Source organism: Telopea speciosissima, chromosome 11, assembly GCF_018873765.1.
Source record: "Telopea speciosissima isolate NSW1024214 ecotype Mountain lineage chromosome 11, Tspe_v1, whole genome shotgun sequence".
Taxonomy (NCBI): Eukaryota; Viridiplantae; Streptophyta; class Magnoliopsida; order Proteales; family Proteaceae; genus Telopea; species Telopea speciosissima.
In genome coordinates, this window is record NC_057926.1 from 55,481,906 (window position 1) to 55,498,184 (window position 16,279).

The following is a 16,279-nucleotide window of genomic DNA, read 5'->3' on the forward strand; positions in this document are numbered from 1 at the left end:
CATGCAGGAAGGCAAGGCACGAACAATCTGGAATCATTTGCCATTTCTGTTTTTTCTCCACCCCACCTCAACCGCCACCCTTTTTTCTCTTCTTTGTATTCAGAGATAAATTTCATGATGTGTTTTGTTTCTCTGTGTCAAGTAAAACAATGCCCATGAAGACCGCAATGGAAGAAAACTCGAAACAAAAGGGAAGATGAATTTTATTCCAAGGGCGTAGAGAATCTTGAGGCGTAGTGATAAAATATTCTTCTCATCATTTGACAGCATACTCTTGGCTCCACTTCTGTAAGGACTAAGGGATGGATGCACGCGATGCATAAAGCCCAGTATGAATCACAACCTGATACATTATATCCAAACAATGGTATAGATGCTGAAATGATGTCCACATCGCCTATGTAATAAATTATGAACACTGTTGTTCATGCAACATAAAGTGTCCATTCTGACTTTCCAATCCAACATGGACATGATTCAGCTAATATAAAGATCACGTTTAGCAGTCTTGATTAAGGAAAAGATGAACAAAATGGAATTGATAATACCTAAAAACAAGGCACAACATGCAATTGAGAACAATGCTCTCACATGACTTACAGTAGGGGGTTGAACTCGGTACTGACTACAAAAATACACAATAATACCTGGTGAGTTACTTCTCAGATAGGTAAACAAGAATATATCCTGCGACCCCATTGTTGTAAGTTTGCTTGTGACCTTTGCTGATAACTACAAGTTAGCAAATTTTCTATAGCGCATCATACGGATACAGGACTGAATGGTTCACTTGTTACTGTCGAGAAGGTAGCCTTCAACATGAAGGTTTGCCCTTTTGGCCTGCCACCAATCAAAACATACAGCGTCAAGGATGTCAATCCTAAATATGAGACCACCTATGCAGTAATTACATATAAAAAAAAGATTAGTTGAGATTCAAATGCCTAAATGTTCAAACCAAACCAGATTGAGAGAGAATGGCAGCTGCCACAACCTGCCTCCTCAGCAATAAGAGAAGCAGTACTGTAAAATATCACCAAATGAAGAAAGAGAGAGGTGCTTGGTGGACTTATAGAATGTAAACCAGTTTGTGTAGACTTCTAGAAAAAAAAAAAACAAACAGCACTATGTGGGATTCAAAAACATGTGACACACCACAACACCTATTCTCCAACAACTAGGATATTAGAGAATGATGTTTGTTGCATCACATAATTGACAAACTTAATGGAGGAATTAAAGATAAATATGAGGAGCTTGAGGATGTGCAATTTTAACTGATTAAAGTATTCAAGTTTGAAATGAACCTGGCTAATTACTGGAACCTGCTGGACATAATTAACAGATCTCTTCATCCTCTGAGAGCTACAACGTGCTTGGTTGGAAGAATTAACATCTTGGAACAATTTTAAAGCTGGACATTCTGGGGAAATGGATGGAGTAACTATAGCTGGTGTCGAAGTAAGAGCTGTGAAGGGCATATACTTCATTGGAACTAATGGGGTAATGGGAACAACTCCTGACCTTGGCGTCTGTGGCAAACTTGCAGCTGTTGTCACCGGTGAACAGGGACTCTGTGAGGGGACTGCAATCAGGGGAATACCCATGGGTTGATAACACATTCCAACCATGCCCATTCCAAAACCCATCCCTACTCCACCTCCTGTGCCAATGTTCAGGCTTCTGGGCATGAATGGAGAAAACTGGGGCGGATGTACACTTTGAACACCAGCTGGTGAAACATATGGAGCTTTCAGGCTACCTCCCCCCATCGACATCATCTGATGAATGGAAGCACAAAAAGCAATTGCATTAAACCTAGTTAAAAGAATAACACAGCAACAAAAATAGATATACATGGTGGATTTTCCTTACCTCCACTTGCAGTTTAAGGGCTTTGAGCTATTGAATGGTCCGATCCAACACTGAAGCTCTGTCTGACTGAAATGCAGCACAAATTCAGTTTGTAATCAGTATAACATTTAACAATCTTTTGGGAAAGCGTTGGGAGCTGAAGATCATAGTTGGATAAAACTTAGGTGAGTAGGGCTTATATGGGTCTGAAACACAAGCTCTTAGCAACAGCCTCACTAATGTAACCATATTTTACATATCTAGCCTTGGGGATACCATCGTTTGTGTATTTTCAATGTGAAAAACAGAATTGTTTAGTGTTGGCAAACTTTCACATGGTTCTTTATGCATTGAAACAGAACAGGGAAAATAATGAATCTGGTTATCACAAATCCATTTAAAGTACTAGCAAATTTAATAGAGGGAGCAGATAGAATTGATGAAAAACAAAAAGATAAATCTACACAGCTGCGTTCCAGCAGTAATTTCCAGTATTAAAAGGTTGGCAAAATTCCATTTTACACAACTCTGTTTTGGAAGGGCTTCTTAAATGGTCAACCATTTTGAGGAATGTGGACTGACAATATAGCACTTCCAACCACTGGACAGAGAGGACATGGTCTGGATCAGCCACCTGTTTACTTTCAGAGACTAATTTAAACCAAATACCGTCAAAGTATTGGCATGCATCCCCATATATGCTTATGCACTGTTTGAGTTAAAATAATACCGCAAGCGTACGGGTCAATCGTAGCTACGGGTCGAACACGAGGAGATATACGCCACTCTATTTAATTAACTTAAAAGTAATGCAAAGTGGACCAAATTAAAGTATTAAATTAAACTAATTAAACTAATGAAAATTAATGCATCCTAACTCATAAGCATCTAACAAAATTAAGGGATTAAATTGGCGTCCTAACACATGAGCATCTAACCTATCAAACTAAAGCGAATTGAAAGGAATAACAAAAACGTAGCCACACTTCATAATCACATAAAAAGAAATAAGGGAATAAAAGTGCATGCACATACCACAACCATATAAAAAAAATAAAAGAAATAGAGGGAGAAGAAGAAGAAGATAGAGAGAGATAGAGGAAAGGGAGAATGAGATTAAGGGTTTAGAGAATGAGATACCTTGATGTGCTTGAATACTTGAATAAACTCACCATGGCTTCCTCTTCTAAATCTCCATGTCTTGTCATCAACATAGGAACTTAGACTAGGAAGCTTTAAACTAAAACTATTACAACCATTAAACTAGACTTATGAAATCAAAACTAAGAACTTAAGCCAAAAATAGGAAAAGAAGAGAAAATTTCACTAAGTGAATGAAATAAAAATTACACAAAAAAACTGAATTAAAATTGAACTAGAAACTAACTAAAAACTGAACTAAAAAAACTACTAACTCCTTACAACCCAGAGGGTAAGGGGTATTTATAAGAGGAAGAGAGGAGAAGAGAGAAGAGGGAAGTGTAGGAGAAATATTCCCTAAGAAAAGAGAATATTCTCTTCTCCTTCCTCTTTTACAATGCCTTGAATCCTAAGAAAAAAGAAAAAAATAGAAAGAAGAAGAAGAGAAAATTGTTTACATAGACCTTCTATTTCTAGAAAAGTAAACTTCCAATTCTAACAAGTGCTTCCTTTTCTTTGTAGATATCTTCTCCAAGCAATAAAATCAAAGCATCTTTGATTTTTCAACTTTCCATAGGTGAGAGAATATCTTTCAAAATAAATCTATCCCAAATAGAATTCCAGAAGTACCCTTGAGAAGTTGGAGGAGAGAGAGAGTAAGGGTGATGACTAGGATTCTTTCAAGAATAAATAAAATATCCATTCTGTCCTTCAGAAAACGTGGAGCATGGGGTGCTTATATAGGCCTCACCACTGTGTTCCTTACGAAAAATCACCCAAAATAGACCCAAATTTCGTCCAATTTGGAGTTCGGGAGCCCAAGATATCTCAAGTTGAAGTTGGACTGTCCAGAGCCCTCCAAATGGAATCTTTCGGGTACAGGAAATATAACTTCTGGTTATTGCGTTAAGGCCCCTAGAATCCGAACTTTCGCTTCACTTTATCTCCGGCCGACTGTCAATAATTGCAAATAAACCCCTATAGACCATTTTCACGCTTCGTTACGGAAACGGCCGTAACTTCTTCGTTTCAACTCGGAATCAAGTGCCGTTTGAACCGTTACGAAGCTGACTCGATGGGCTACACATCCAAGCCATTAACACCTTTAAACAACTTAAAAACATTTCTTTAGCATCATCTCTTCCATTTTCTCAAGAATTCACCTAAAACCTAAAAAGCACAAAAAAACACCGAGTAACTCTGTCCAATGTGGTAAAATGTATGATTTATGCCCTAAGATTTCACACATAAATGTGCTCATCAGATTCCCCCACACTTGAACGTTACTTGTCCTCAAGTAAAGCAAAAACAAAAACTAACATAGAATGTAGAAAATCCTAACTCACTTTCGTAGGAATCACGGTTGCACTTAGCATGTGCAACAAGCCTTTAAACCCCTAGGTTACCCCTAGTGGACGAGTTGTGTCTCGTGAGTGTTTGCAGTGAATATACACCCAAAATTCAATTGTAAATGAATGATGTAAATTTTAATCATGGCATAAGTAGGACAGTGCACATAATCCAAAAAAGTGCTCAACTAAAGATCAAGGAGCCCAAGGTTCCCCTACATTTGAATTTTATTACCCCACATCAATTCAAGTAACAAGCATGCATCAAGTTCAAGGGATCTCCTCATATTTTCTGAACACTACTCACCTTCAAGTAAACCCCCCATAGCATCGATGGAACCAAAGACTTAGGCATTGAGTAATGTTGACCATACTTTTTTTTTCTTCAGGCATTAAGGCAAAAGTTTTTTTTTTTCTCAACCACAAACTCGATTTCTACTCCACTACTGTTCTCTGAATGACATGGTGGAGCATACACCAGACACCCAAATACTTGGTAGCTTCGCTTATTGCATATATCCATAAGACATTGAGACATTGATGCAAGAGTTTTTTTTTTTTTGAGTTTCCTTCCAAGGAATTTCGATCAAGTCACCCTGCTTCATGAGGCACAGTGCCCTGTCTAGTCCCAAGGAATTCCACTTTCTTTTCTATTCCTTGTTTTTTTTCTTTTTCTTTTTTTTCTTTTTTTTTCATTCACTTCCACTTTCATGCCTTGCCTTGCCACAAACAAATTGGTCTCAACTACTAGCCAAAAGATCAAAGGGTCCATAAAACACATAGAGTAATCTAGCCATCAAATGAAATAACGCTCATATTTTCAAACTCAATCCCCATCACCGGATATAAACCAACTACCGTCCTTGAAAAGGGATTTTTTATTATTTCGTATGCTAGGACACCTAATTCCCTCTCTCTCTCGTTTTGCAATCAAAGAGGCATATGCACAAAACCAAACTATTGCCACAATCAAAATTCACCAATTAAGCCCAACATCCCCCCCCGCACTTAATTCATGCAGTGTCCTCAATGCATGCATAAAAGAAAAAAATATAAGCACAAGGGAGGAGATGAAGGGGCTTACCAGATATAATCAACAAAGAGGATCATAAAGAGTCATGAGCTCTACAAAAAGTGCTAGGAGCAGCAATAGAAATCTCAATCCATGGCCAGTAAATGGAGAAATAGCTTTCGAACCAGAAAACACTCGACCATGAATTTTAGTAAAACGAGAAATAATACGGAAGTTAAGCACAACGAGAAATATCCAATAGAAAAATCGGTCCTTATGGGACAGTGAAAATGAAGGCAATAAAACTCGGCCATAAATCCTTCCCTTCTCTCCCATTTGTAATGTAGAACACCTATCATTCTTTGAAAAATCAACCAAAAACGGATCACAATAAGCATAAAAAGGATTATGAATAACCACATCTAAATAATCATCAAAAATTGGAGGTTTACTCAAATCAATCCTAGCAATACAACTATCCGCTCTTTGCATAACTTGGTTTGTCAAATAAGGATCATGAAAATATGCTTGAAAGGCATTATGACTAACATTGTCCTCCTCAATAAAATTGTCAAACCTAGGAGGTTTGAAAAAATCAATATGTGAGACAATGGAATCCTCAAAATGACAATTATCTAAGTTTTCCAAAGAGAGAGGGGGAGATCGAATTTCCTGGCTTTCTATGTTATCATGAAAATCTGATTCTAAATCAATAAATTCACTAGGCTCACTAAAATCAAAAATTTCAGGCAAAAGGTGGACTTCCCCAGGTAGCTCATCAAACCTCGCTTCACTAATATCTTGAGGAGACTCAATCTCAACAAATAAATCATCATGAAAAGCAGCTTGTTGGGAAGGACTCTCATTAACCTCAAACTGGGGTGGTGGACTTTCAATATCATTAAATTGGGGATGGGGAGGTTCAGGCTGACTAGGTAATGTACCCGTTTCCTCCTCCTGTAACATGGTTATCAGTTGAGAGAGTTGCTTCTCCATGGTATTTTGACTTGTTGTGAGAAGGTCTATGTATTTCTCAAGCTCATTCAGTCTGGCCTCCTCACCCATGTTTTGAAACTCAAGGGGTTGGTGATATGGTTCAAGGAGAGGTGGCCCATTGAGATTTAATGGAGGGTTGGGCATTGGAGGACCAAACTGACCATGATATTGGAAATTGGGTGGTCCAGCTTGGTTATTCCATTGATTCCACAAGAAATCGGGATGATCACTCCACCCCTGATTGTAAGTGCCAAAAGAATTGTATTGAAATTGAAGACTCACATTCTCTTCACCATAGTTACCCCCATAAAGATTAGGACGTCCTTCCATAACATGGATTGTTTGGGGATGTGACCAATCAAAATTTTTGGAAAACCCATAGTTGGGTTGGGGAGCAAAATTGTACTGAGGTGGTGCAAAATTGTTCTCTATCTCACTACTTTTGGCTTCCCTAACCTGTTTAAACATTTCCTCCAAAATCATGGTTGCCTTAGCATAGGTCCATCTTTCCCCCAAAGTCTTATTTGGAAGTGTATTTGCCATAATTCTAAACTAACCACCTATCCCAAATTGAGGTCTCCCATAAAAGTAAAAATAAAAATTTAAAGAAAAATAAAAGACTAGAAAAAAAAATACTAAAAACAAGAGGGAGCCCAAGGTAGATAGTGTATCTATCCCTCAGAAATCGAAACAATGATTCCAAAGCTGTAAGGTTGCCATATAGGTTGACAGCAAGGGAACCCGTATAGTCTTCACGAGCCACCTACGGGCGACTCCAAATGGAATCTGATGTAGGGTGGAGGACTACTATACGTTTATGTTTCCAACGCTCTCACTATGTCGCTTTCCTGTTATCAAGAGTGGTCACCTCCAAAGATAAGTCACATGCCAATCCAAACCACCCAACGAATCAAGGGGCACCAAGATTGGCTGGGTTTGGGCATATGAAAGACTTTAGATTGGGCGCACACTATTTGAAACAGAAGAGAGAAACAAGAAGAGGTTTTCAAAAACCTTTTTTTTTTTTTTTTTTAAGAGAAGAGGAGAAAGAGAAGAAACTAAAGCACTTCGAATTACTTAAAAATCAGAAAAATAAAGTGGTCAATAATCTCCCCGGCAACGGCGCCAAAAACTTGTTTGAGTTAAAATAATACCGCAAGCGTACGGGTCAATCGTAGCTACGGGTCGAACACGAGGAGATATACGCCACTCTATTTAATTAACTTAAAAGTAATGCAAAGTGGACCAAATTAAAGTGTTAAATTAAACTAATTAAACTAATGAAAATTAATGCATCCTAACTCATAAGCATCTAACAAAATTAAGGGATTAAATTGGCGTCCTAACACATGAGCATCTAACCTATCAAACTAAAGCGAATTGAAAGGAATAACAAAAACGTAGCCACACTTCATAATCACATAAAAAGAAATAAGGGAATAAAAGTGCATCCACATACCACAACCATATAAAAAAAATAAAAGAAATAGAGGGAGAAGAAGAAGAAGATAGAGAGAGATAGAGGAAAGGGAGAATGAGATTAAGGGTTTAGAGAATGAGATACCTTGATGTGCTTGAATACTTGAATAAACTCACCATGGCTTCCTCTTCTAAATCTCCATGTCTTGTCATCAACATAGGAACTTAGACTAGGAAGCTTTAAACTAAAACTATTACAACCATTAAACTAGACTTATGAAATCAAAACTAAGAACTTAAGCCAAAAATAGGAAAAGAAGAGAAAATTTCACTAAGTGAATGAAATAAAAATTACACAAAAAAACTGAATTAAAATTGAACTAGAAACTAACTAAAAACTGAACTAAAAAAACTACTAACTCCTTACAACCCAGAGGGTAAGGGGTATTTATAAGAGGAAGAGAGGAGAAGAGAGAAGAGGGAAGTGTAGGAGAAATATTCCCTAAGAAAAGAGAATATTCTCTTCTCCTTCCTCTTTTACAATGCATTGAATCCTAAGAAAAAAAGAAAAAAATAGAAAGAAGAAGAAGAGAAAATTGTTTGCATAGACCTTCTATTTCTAGAAAAGTAAACTTCCAATTCTAACAAGTGCTTCCTTTTCTTTGTAGATATCTTCTCCAAGAAATAAAATCAAAGCATCTTTGATTTTTCAACTTTCCATAGGTGAGAGAATATCTTTCAAAATAAATCTATCCCAAATAGAATTCCAGAAGTACCCTTGAGAAGTTGGAGGAGAGAGAGAGTAAGGGTGATGACTATGATTCTTTCAAGAATAAATAAAATACCCATTCTGTCTTTCAGAAAACGTGGAGCATGGGGTGCTTATATAGGCCTCACCACTGTGTTCCTTACGAAAAATCACCCAAAATAGACCCAAATTTCGTCCAATTTGGAGTTCGGGAGCCCAAGATATCTCAAGTTGAAGTTGGACTGTCCAGAGCCCTCCAAATGGAATCTTTCGGGTACAGGAAATATAACTTCTGGTTATTGCGTTAAGGCCCCTAGAATCCGAACTTTCGCTTCACTTTATCTCCGGCCGACTGTCAATAATTACAAATAAACCCCTATAGACCATTTTCACGCTTCGTTACGGAAACGACCTTAACTTCTTCGTTTCAACTCGGAATCAAGTGCCGTTTGAACCGTTACGAAGCTGACTCGATGGGCTACACATCCAAGCCATTAACACCTTTAAACAACTTAAAAACATTTCTTTAGCATCATCTCTTCCATTTTCTCAAGAATTCACCTAAAACCTAAAAAGCACAAGAAAACACCGAGTAACTCTGTCCAATGTGGTAAAATGTATGATTTATGCCCTAAGATTTCACACATAAATGTGCTCATCATGCACACCTACAATACTCTGACCACTACTGTGCACTCTCCCATAGTCATATATTTTCAAAGCTTATTTTTCTATTTGGCCAGTTCCGATTGGGCTGAAACTTGACATGTGAGCAAAGGTGTCAAGGGTCTACCTGTTCACAAAATTTGAAACCCATCTGATCTGCCATATGGAAGGTTTATAGAGCCGTTTAGGTAAGGCTTCCTAAGTGTACATGTAAGAAACCTTTGCCCTAAGAAATTATGCTCTCCATCCCAATGAATCCAGAAAAATTAAATAGCATCTGAACTCCAAACAGCTAGATGCAAAAACCAAAACAGTAGGTTAGATACAAACCGAGCTAATTCAAGAATCTTCGAAATCAACTTTGATAGTTCAGCAATACCTGATAAAAATTAAGATAGAATTTCATTCTAGCAAATATTATAGCTCTAACTTACATACCAAGCAAGCATTATTCCGAATAGCAGCACAGTTTCATGGACAACCAGGGGGTTTACGTGTACTGTAGCCTTAATTGAGAGTATGTGGGAAACTTTGACTGATTTAACATTGACTGGGTCAACACATTTAGCAAAGGGGAACTTTTGGGATACTTGATTTTATAGACAGAAAGAGCATAGCATCAACTTCTGCTGAGTAACAAAATTTAGTACATGTAGAGGCTTAACACATATTAATTTGATGATGGATTAGGTCCATAATTGTCAAGGCAACAAGGTGACCCAAGGCGGTGGAGAATGCCTAAACGCTTAAATTTAGCCCCCCCCCCCCCCACCGCCGCCGCCTAGGCACTCAAGTGTTATTTTTTATTTCTCCTCTTTTCTGACATTATTTAGTATGCTACAACATATATATATATATATCATCAAAAATCAACATTAAGCCACATCAAATCATCAACATTCAATATTAAGCCATATCATGTCATCAAAAATCAACATTAAGTCACATCAAGTCATCAAAAATCAACATTAAGCCACGTCAAATCATCAAAATTCAATATTAATCCATATCATGTCATAAAAAATCAACATTAAGCCACATCAAGTCATCAAAAATCAACATAAAATAATACAATAGAACTCAAGAAGCAAGCTACTGGAAGTTTGAAATAATCAAAGCATACATTTGGTTTATATTTTTCTTGGAAATGATCATTGTCCTAGTATGCCTAGTCTCACATTTGGTTTATATTGTTTTTAGAAAATATGATCTTATCTTTAAGTAATTAAACTGCAACTCGATTTAAAGAAATGTTCTTGTTCTCTAATAAGTTTAACTAGTCAAATGATTTTATTTTTAATGAGACTTTTTGTATTAGGTTGAGTACAAAATCAACTTTCCAACAAATCCAAGATTGTTTAAATCTAATTTGTATTGAATGAGGTATTTTCTGATCAAAAAATCTAATTTGGTGTGCACAAATGTTGTTTAAACGCCTTGAATGGAAATTTTTAAACATCAAATCAAAAGATTATTTTATCGCTATTTTGGTTTTTATTGATGTTTTTTTGTATAATAAGATTTATAGAATTTTTATATTTGAGAAAAACCCCACTACTAGAAAGTTGAAAATTTCACCTACCACCGAAAAATCTAGTTTTTGTTCTTGAATTGGTGGTTGACTTTTTATCCTTCTACAATTTTATTTTTTAACTAATTTTATTGGATTCAAATAGGGGAGTATTTATTTATTTATTAATAATATCTTAAGTAAATATTGTTATAACAATTACTTGATGATATTTAGCATTAATAAGTGTCAAACCTGATTGGATACCAATAATTCGCCTGGACCCCAAGAAAACCGTCAGGACACCAAGGGGGCCCCTTGACAACTATGATTAAGTCATAGGAACCCATAATTATCAGGGAGGTTCTGTCCAGGAATATGTGCAATTAATAACATTTTTTATCGAAAATTCAGGCTACAAAGGATATAAAGGAATTGGCATTCAAATTTCAAACAGAAGGCAAGTCCAAAATCCAAATTCACTGACCTTGTTACAGTTGGGTATAAGTTCCTGCAATGTTCTGATCTTCTCATTGATTCGATCCCTCCGCTTCTGCTCACAAGTGAAAAGTATTTGGGAGAAAGGAAACCAATTTCTTCTTCTTTAAAACAAATCCAGCAGAAAGAGAAAAGCAGTTATTTAATTTTTTTATTTTATTTTTGGGCAAATATGAGAGAAAAACAGTTATTAGAAGCAAAATCATGTAGTCCCTCTGTTCCCTCACCCTCTCAGACAGGTTGTGAACCTCGGCAGTCCGGTTACGCTTGCACGAGCTAGCTTGCTTTCTCTTCAAAACGTCCAATATGCTCAAAAACTCCTATGCCCGGAAAATTGAATGACTTCACAAACAAACCCGAAGGAAAAGTGCATAATAGAAGTCTTAAAATTGACATCTCTTTACCTCGCCGAAGATTTGGGGCACCCGATCCTCGGAGACGATAGATTTCCCTTTGCTCTCACTTGAAGAGTTCCCTCTATCCAAAGCTAAACATGAAGAGTCAGGAGTAGGAGCAAGCGTGGCTCTATTCTGCTCCAGTGGTAAATTCAGGTTCAGCTCGACATCCGACAAAGCGTCGAAAATGTCGGAACAACTATTAACATCATCAACAGAAGAATCAAAAGGAGGGAAGGAAGTCTGAACCCAAGAAGATGGCTCGGGGAAATGAAGCTCAGGGATAACCGCGAAGTCTAGGTGAGTCGGTGCTGGTTGCTGGGACTCACCATCTTCTTCTTCAGAGGCGGTGAAAAGGTCCCAATTCGGCACTAGGTGGCTCATGTTATTATACAAAGGAGCGAAATTAAACCCAGAGAGAAGAAACGCAAATAACAACGTGAAGTGACTCGAGTGTTCTTATGAAAAAAACCAAAAAAAGAAAAACAGAGAACACAAGTGACCAAGAGGGTCGGTACTTGGGACTAGTAGTAGTAGTAGTAAAGTTGGGAGTTGTTGGCGCAGAGAACGTGTAAATGAAAATCTTCAAACACTTGGACGGCGAAAACGAAGCAACCAATCAATGAAACAAGCAAAGTTGAGAAGCGGTGAAGGAATGAGGACACGCGATGGGACTTAACTGCTGCTAGCTAGTTGCTATCGCTAGTCGCTACTGTTTGCTTATTAAGGTTAAAAGAGGTTGGAAATTGGGAAACCATCACGCAATCTCATCGATCTGATTCTGATCTCTGTCTTTCGTCTTCTTGTCCTCTGGCAGAGAGGAAGGACAACACAGTCTCATGCAAGCCATTCAAAGAAGAGAATTTTCAACCCTTTATCTCTTTTACTTAAAAGATTCTATTTTTGCTTCATTAAAATAAAAAAACCTGATTTCCACGTGTTGTTTAATAGCGTTTCAAAATTTGTCGGAACAGGGAGATTTAATCTTAACGGACTGATTGAAGCACGAGATTGCTCTCTTAAACGTGCCAAGCTCAAGCATTGCCCCTTGAGTCCATTAGGCTCGAGGCTTCACGGCATTTTGAGACTGCCTTTATGGGATCACCACAGATTGTGTGCTCTTCTTTTGATCTTCCTATAGATCGCTCCCTTGATGTTAGTGAATGTGCATTGCTTTCCAAGGAGTTTAGTAGGAAGGAGACTAAGGGGGTGGTTTTCTCAGCTGATGATGACAGTACCCTTGGAACGGATGGCTTTGGTGTTTATTTTTTCAAGAAGACTTGGAGCATTATTGGTGATGATATCTGTAGGGCAATTTGGGATTTTTTTGATAACCTCAATCTTCTGGATCAGCTTAAACTCTCTAGACTGACGCTGGTGCCGAAAGGTGTGACACAGAGCACTTTTAGTGATTTCCGCCCTATTGTTGTGAGTTCCCTTGTTTACCGTTTTATTTTTAAGTTGTTGGCTAATAGAATGAAGCTAGTGATTAATAAATTGGTTGATTATAATCAATCAGCCTTTGTGGAGGGGAGATACATAGCTGAAAATGTACTCTTGTGTCAAGAGCTCTTGAATGGCTATCACATTAGTGCAGGTATGCCAAGGCTTGCTGCAAAAATTGATTTAATGAAGGCTTATGACTCTGTTCAGTGGAGCTTTCTCTTCACTCTCTTAAACAGATTGAAGTTCCCACCGTGTTTTATTAATTGGGTTGCAACCTGTATTGTTAACCCTGGCTATGTGGTCTTCTTGAATGGTTCCCAATCACCGTGTTTTTCTGCGAACAGGGGTTTGAGGCAGGGGTGCCTGATGTCTCCCTTATTGTTCAATATTGTTCAACAGGTTTTCTGTGACTCTTTGAAGGTCCCTGTATGATCAAGATCGTTTGGTTATCATTAGTTCTGTGAAAAGCCAAAGATTACTTCAGTTTGTTTTGCAGATGATCTTTTTGTTTTTGGTAAAGCTACTGTAGCTAATGCCAATGAGCTGGTGCGGCTTTTATCTGACTTTTCAAAGCAGTCTGGTCTTACTGTTAATAGTGGGAAGTCCTCTATCTTGTTTGCAAATACACCCCTTGAGGTGCAGGTTTTTTTTGAGAGTGCTACAGGGATTGCTGCTGGGTCACTCCCGATCCGTTATTTGGGTGTACCACTTGCCTCTAAGCGGCTTAAGAGTTCTCATTTTTTGGGGTTGATTACTAAAGTACAGGACAAAATTGGATCCTGGTCATCCAAGTTTCTCTCTTTTGCTGGACGGCCAGCCCTCATTCAGTCTGTTCTTATGGGTACCATCAATTATTGGCTCAGTGTTTTTAGACTTCCATGTGGGACTATCGCTACTTTGGAGAAGATGATGGCCAAGTTCCTTTGGAAGGGTTGTTCAGATGTGGGCTCCTACAAGGTCTCTTGGTTGGCTGCATGCTGTCCGAAAGACGAGGGTGGTTTGGGGTTACGTCGGCTGCGTGATTTGAATACGGCTTCCTTAATGCGTCATATGGACTGTGGCATCTAAAGGAAAATCTTGTTGGGTTGTTTTTGTGAAGTATAGGTGGTTGAGACGACATTCTATTTGGTCCCTCCCTGTTCCAGCTTTGTGTTCTTCTACATTTCGTGAAATTCTTCATACACGAGATGTTGCAGTTGGATGTGTCCGACATCTGATCAAGGATAGTGATGGTACTCTTGTTTGGGCTGATCCGTGGCTGCCGGCTGGCCCACTAGGTGTGCAGTGTATTCTGTTGGCTGAGGCTCTTGGCCGAAGTCTTTTTGATCGTGTTGGCATGCTCTTGGTTAGTGGGAATTCTTGGGTGAACCCGAATGATGACCCTGTGATATCTAATCGGTGGGAGGAGATAGTTGGTACCAAGGTACATTCGCATCTTCAAGAGGATTTAGTGATCTGGACTCCATCAGCTAATGGTTTGTTTACCCTTCGATCTGCATGGGATGCAGTCCGCACTAGGAGTGACAAGTTGGCATGGTGTAATTTGGTATGGTTCCCTTCTTCTCAACCTCGTTTCTCCTTCATTACTTGGTTGGCATGCTTGGGTAGGTTGACGACTCGATGGCTGCTTGCGCAATGGGGTATGTTGGTGGACACTTCTTGTGTCTTATGCCGGAATGGGGTGGATTGTTTGGATCATCTCCTATTCCAATGTGCTTTCTCGGCTGTTGTTTGGAAGGACATTCTTAGTTTGAATGGTTTCAGGAGAGAACCTATGTGTTCATGGCAGGAGGAACTTCAGTGGTTAGGCACACATTCTTCAGGTGATTCCATTCCTAGCAGGATCAGGCGCTTCAGCTTTACTTCCACAGTTTACAGGCTGTGGCAGGAGAGGAATTCACGGCTTTTTTCAAGTTGCAGCAATTATGAGAAGTCAGTAATTCAACGTATTATTACAGATACTCAAGGTGCATTCTCAAATTGCCCCAAGGTGTGTATGGACAGCATGTGGAACCGGTCCTTTTTTCGTGATTGGGGTATTAATGTTTCTTTGGTTCACCCAAAAGTGAGTTATCATGTCTGGTCGCCTCCTCCCCTTGGTTGGGTTGCTATCAACTGTGATGGATCGGTTAAGCAAGATCGTGGGGGTTATGATGCAATTGGGCGGGATCATTTAGGGAACCCTTTGTTTGCTATTGCTGGTGGTGCGCGTGAGGTTAGCATCGTCCATATGGAACTGCAAGCCATTAAAATAGGTCTTTTAAAGGCCAGCAGCTCCAATCTTTCCCGGGTGCAGGTGCGGTCAGACTCCATTTTGGCCATTAAGATGATTGTGGGTACCTTTGCTTTGTCATGGGAAGTTAGGTGGCTGATAGAGAACATCAGAATATTGCACGAATCTTTTGTTAGTTGTTCGTTTGCTCATCAGGTTCGTGAGGCAAATTCGTGCGCAGACTACTTAGCAGGCTTGGTGGACACTTGTGTTGAGTTTTCTTTTTCTATGGACTCTCTCACTTCTGCACTTTCTGTTATGATACAGAATGATGCTCGGGGAAAGAAGTATCCCAATTGTAATCAGTTTATTTCAGTAATATAATATAAGCTCCTTTTATAAAAAAAATTGAACATTTAAAGTCCGATTATAACCCAATTATAGCACGATTATGAATCAATAACCGACCAATTCAATAGAAACTTTAATCCATACATTGGCCACCAACGAAGTCCCTCTCAGGTTCTCTGTCCCATACAGTTTTCTAGTGCCTCTAATAAGAGTTGGGGTAGGGTAGTGTGTTCGAACAGGGGGTAAGAAGATTATTTTCGCCTCTTATGAAAGGAATCGGATAAACTATACCGGACACAGAAACCTAAGAGGATAAAGATCCATTATTTAAAGGAAAACAATGTAAGACCTTAACAACCCTCCTCCGGCTTTTTTTTTTAGTACTAGTGTTGTGCGTGTACTAAACACGTGTGGTACACAACATTAAATTTTCAAGTAATGAGAGCCATGATTTTAGTAATCAGTGTCTCCATTATGTCTCCATTAATACCACTTCAGATCAACCTGTTTCGATCTGGATCGGCCCAGTATTATTCATATCGATCGATCTAATATCAAGACCTAGTATCGACCTGTTTGGCCCAAATAGACCTGTAAGGATTTTGATGATTTGATCTTAATCAAATCGAATCGGCTAATCCAACCAATCCCCCATTCCCTAGCCTAAGATCAACTAAGAATGG

General features: G+C 38.6%; 2 protein-coding genes across 8 annotated transcripts; one reads left to right on the plus strand and one right to left on the minus strand.

Annotated features, from left to right (window-relative positions):
- Positions 1-374: 374 nt before the first annotated feature.
- LOC122646256 (transcription factor APG-like) lies at positions 375-11,982 on the minus strand. Of its 7 annotated transcripts, none has more exons than XM_043839775.1 (5): positions 11,597-11,982; positions 11,420-11,512; positions 11,182-11,247; positions 1,876-1,933; positions 375-1,781 (listed from the first exon to the last, which is right to left on the minus strand). In XM_043839775.1, exons 1-4 carry the CDS (start codon positions 11,969-11,971, stop codon positions 1,889-1,891), a joined length of 579 nt encoding a protein of 192 aa, XP_043695710.1. In that variant the 5' UTR covers positions 11,972-11,982; the 3' UTR covers positions 375-1,781; positions 1,876-1,888. The 7 variants fall into 7 exon arrangements, with proteins under 7 accessions (XP_043695710.1, XP_043695709.1, XP_043695711.1 ...); XM_043839774.1 differs by having other exon boundaries at positions 1,876-1,937; XM_043839776.1 differs by having other exon boundaries at positions 1,876-1,941.
- Positions 11,983-12,682: 700 nt separating this feature from the next.
- On the plus strand, positions 12,683-15,629 carry LOC122645400. Its single transcript, XM_043838707.1, has 3 exons — positions 12,683-13,184; positions 13,530-14,037; positions 14,138-15,629. Exons 1-3 carry the CDS (start codon positions 12,683-12,685, stop codon positions 15,627-15,629), a joined length of 2,502 nt encoding a protein of 833 aa, XP_043694642.1.
- The last annotated feature ends 650 nt before the right edge of the window (positions 15,630-16,279 follow it).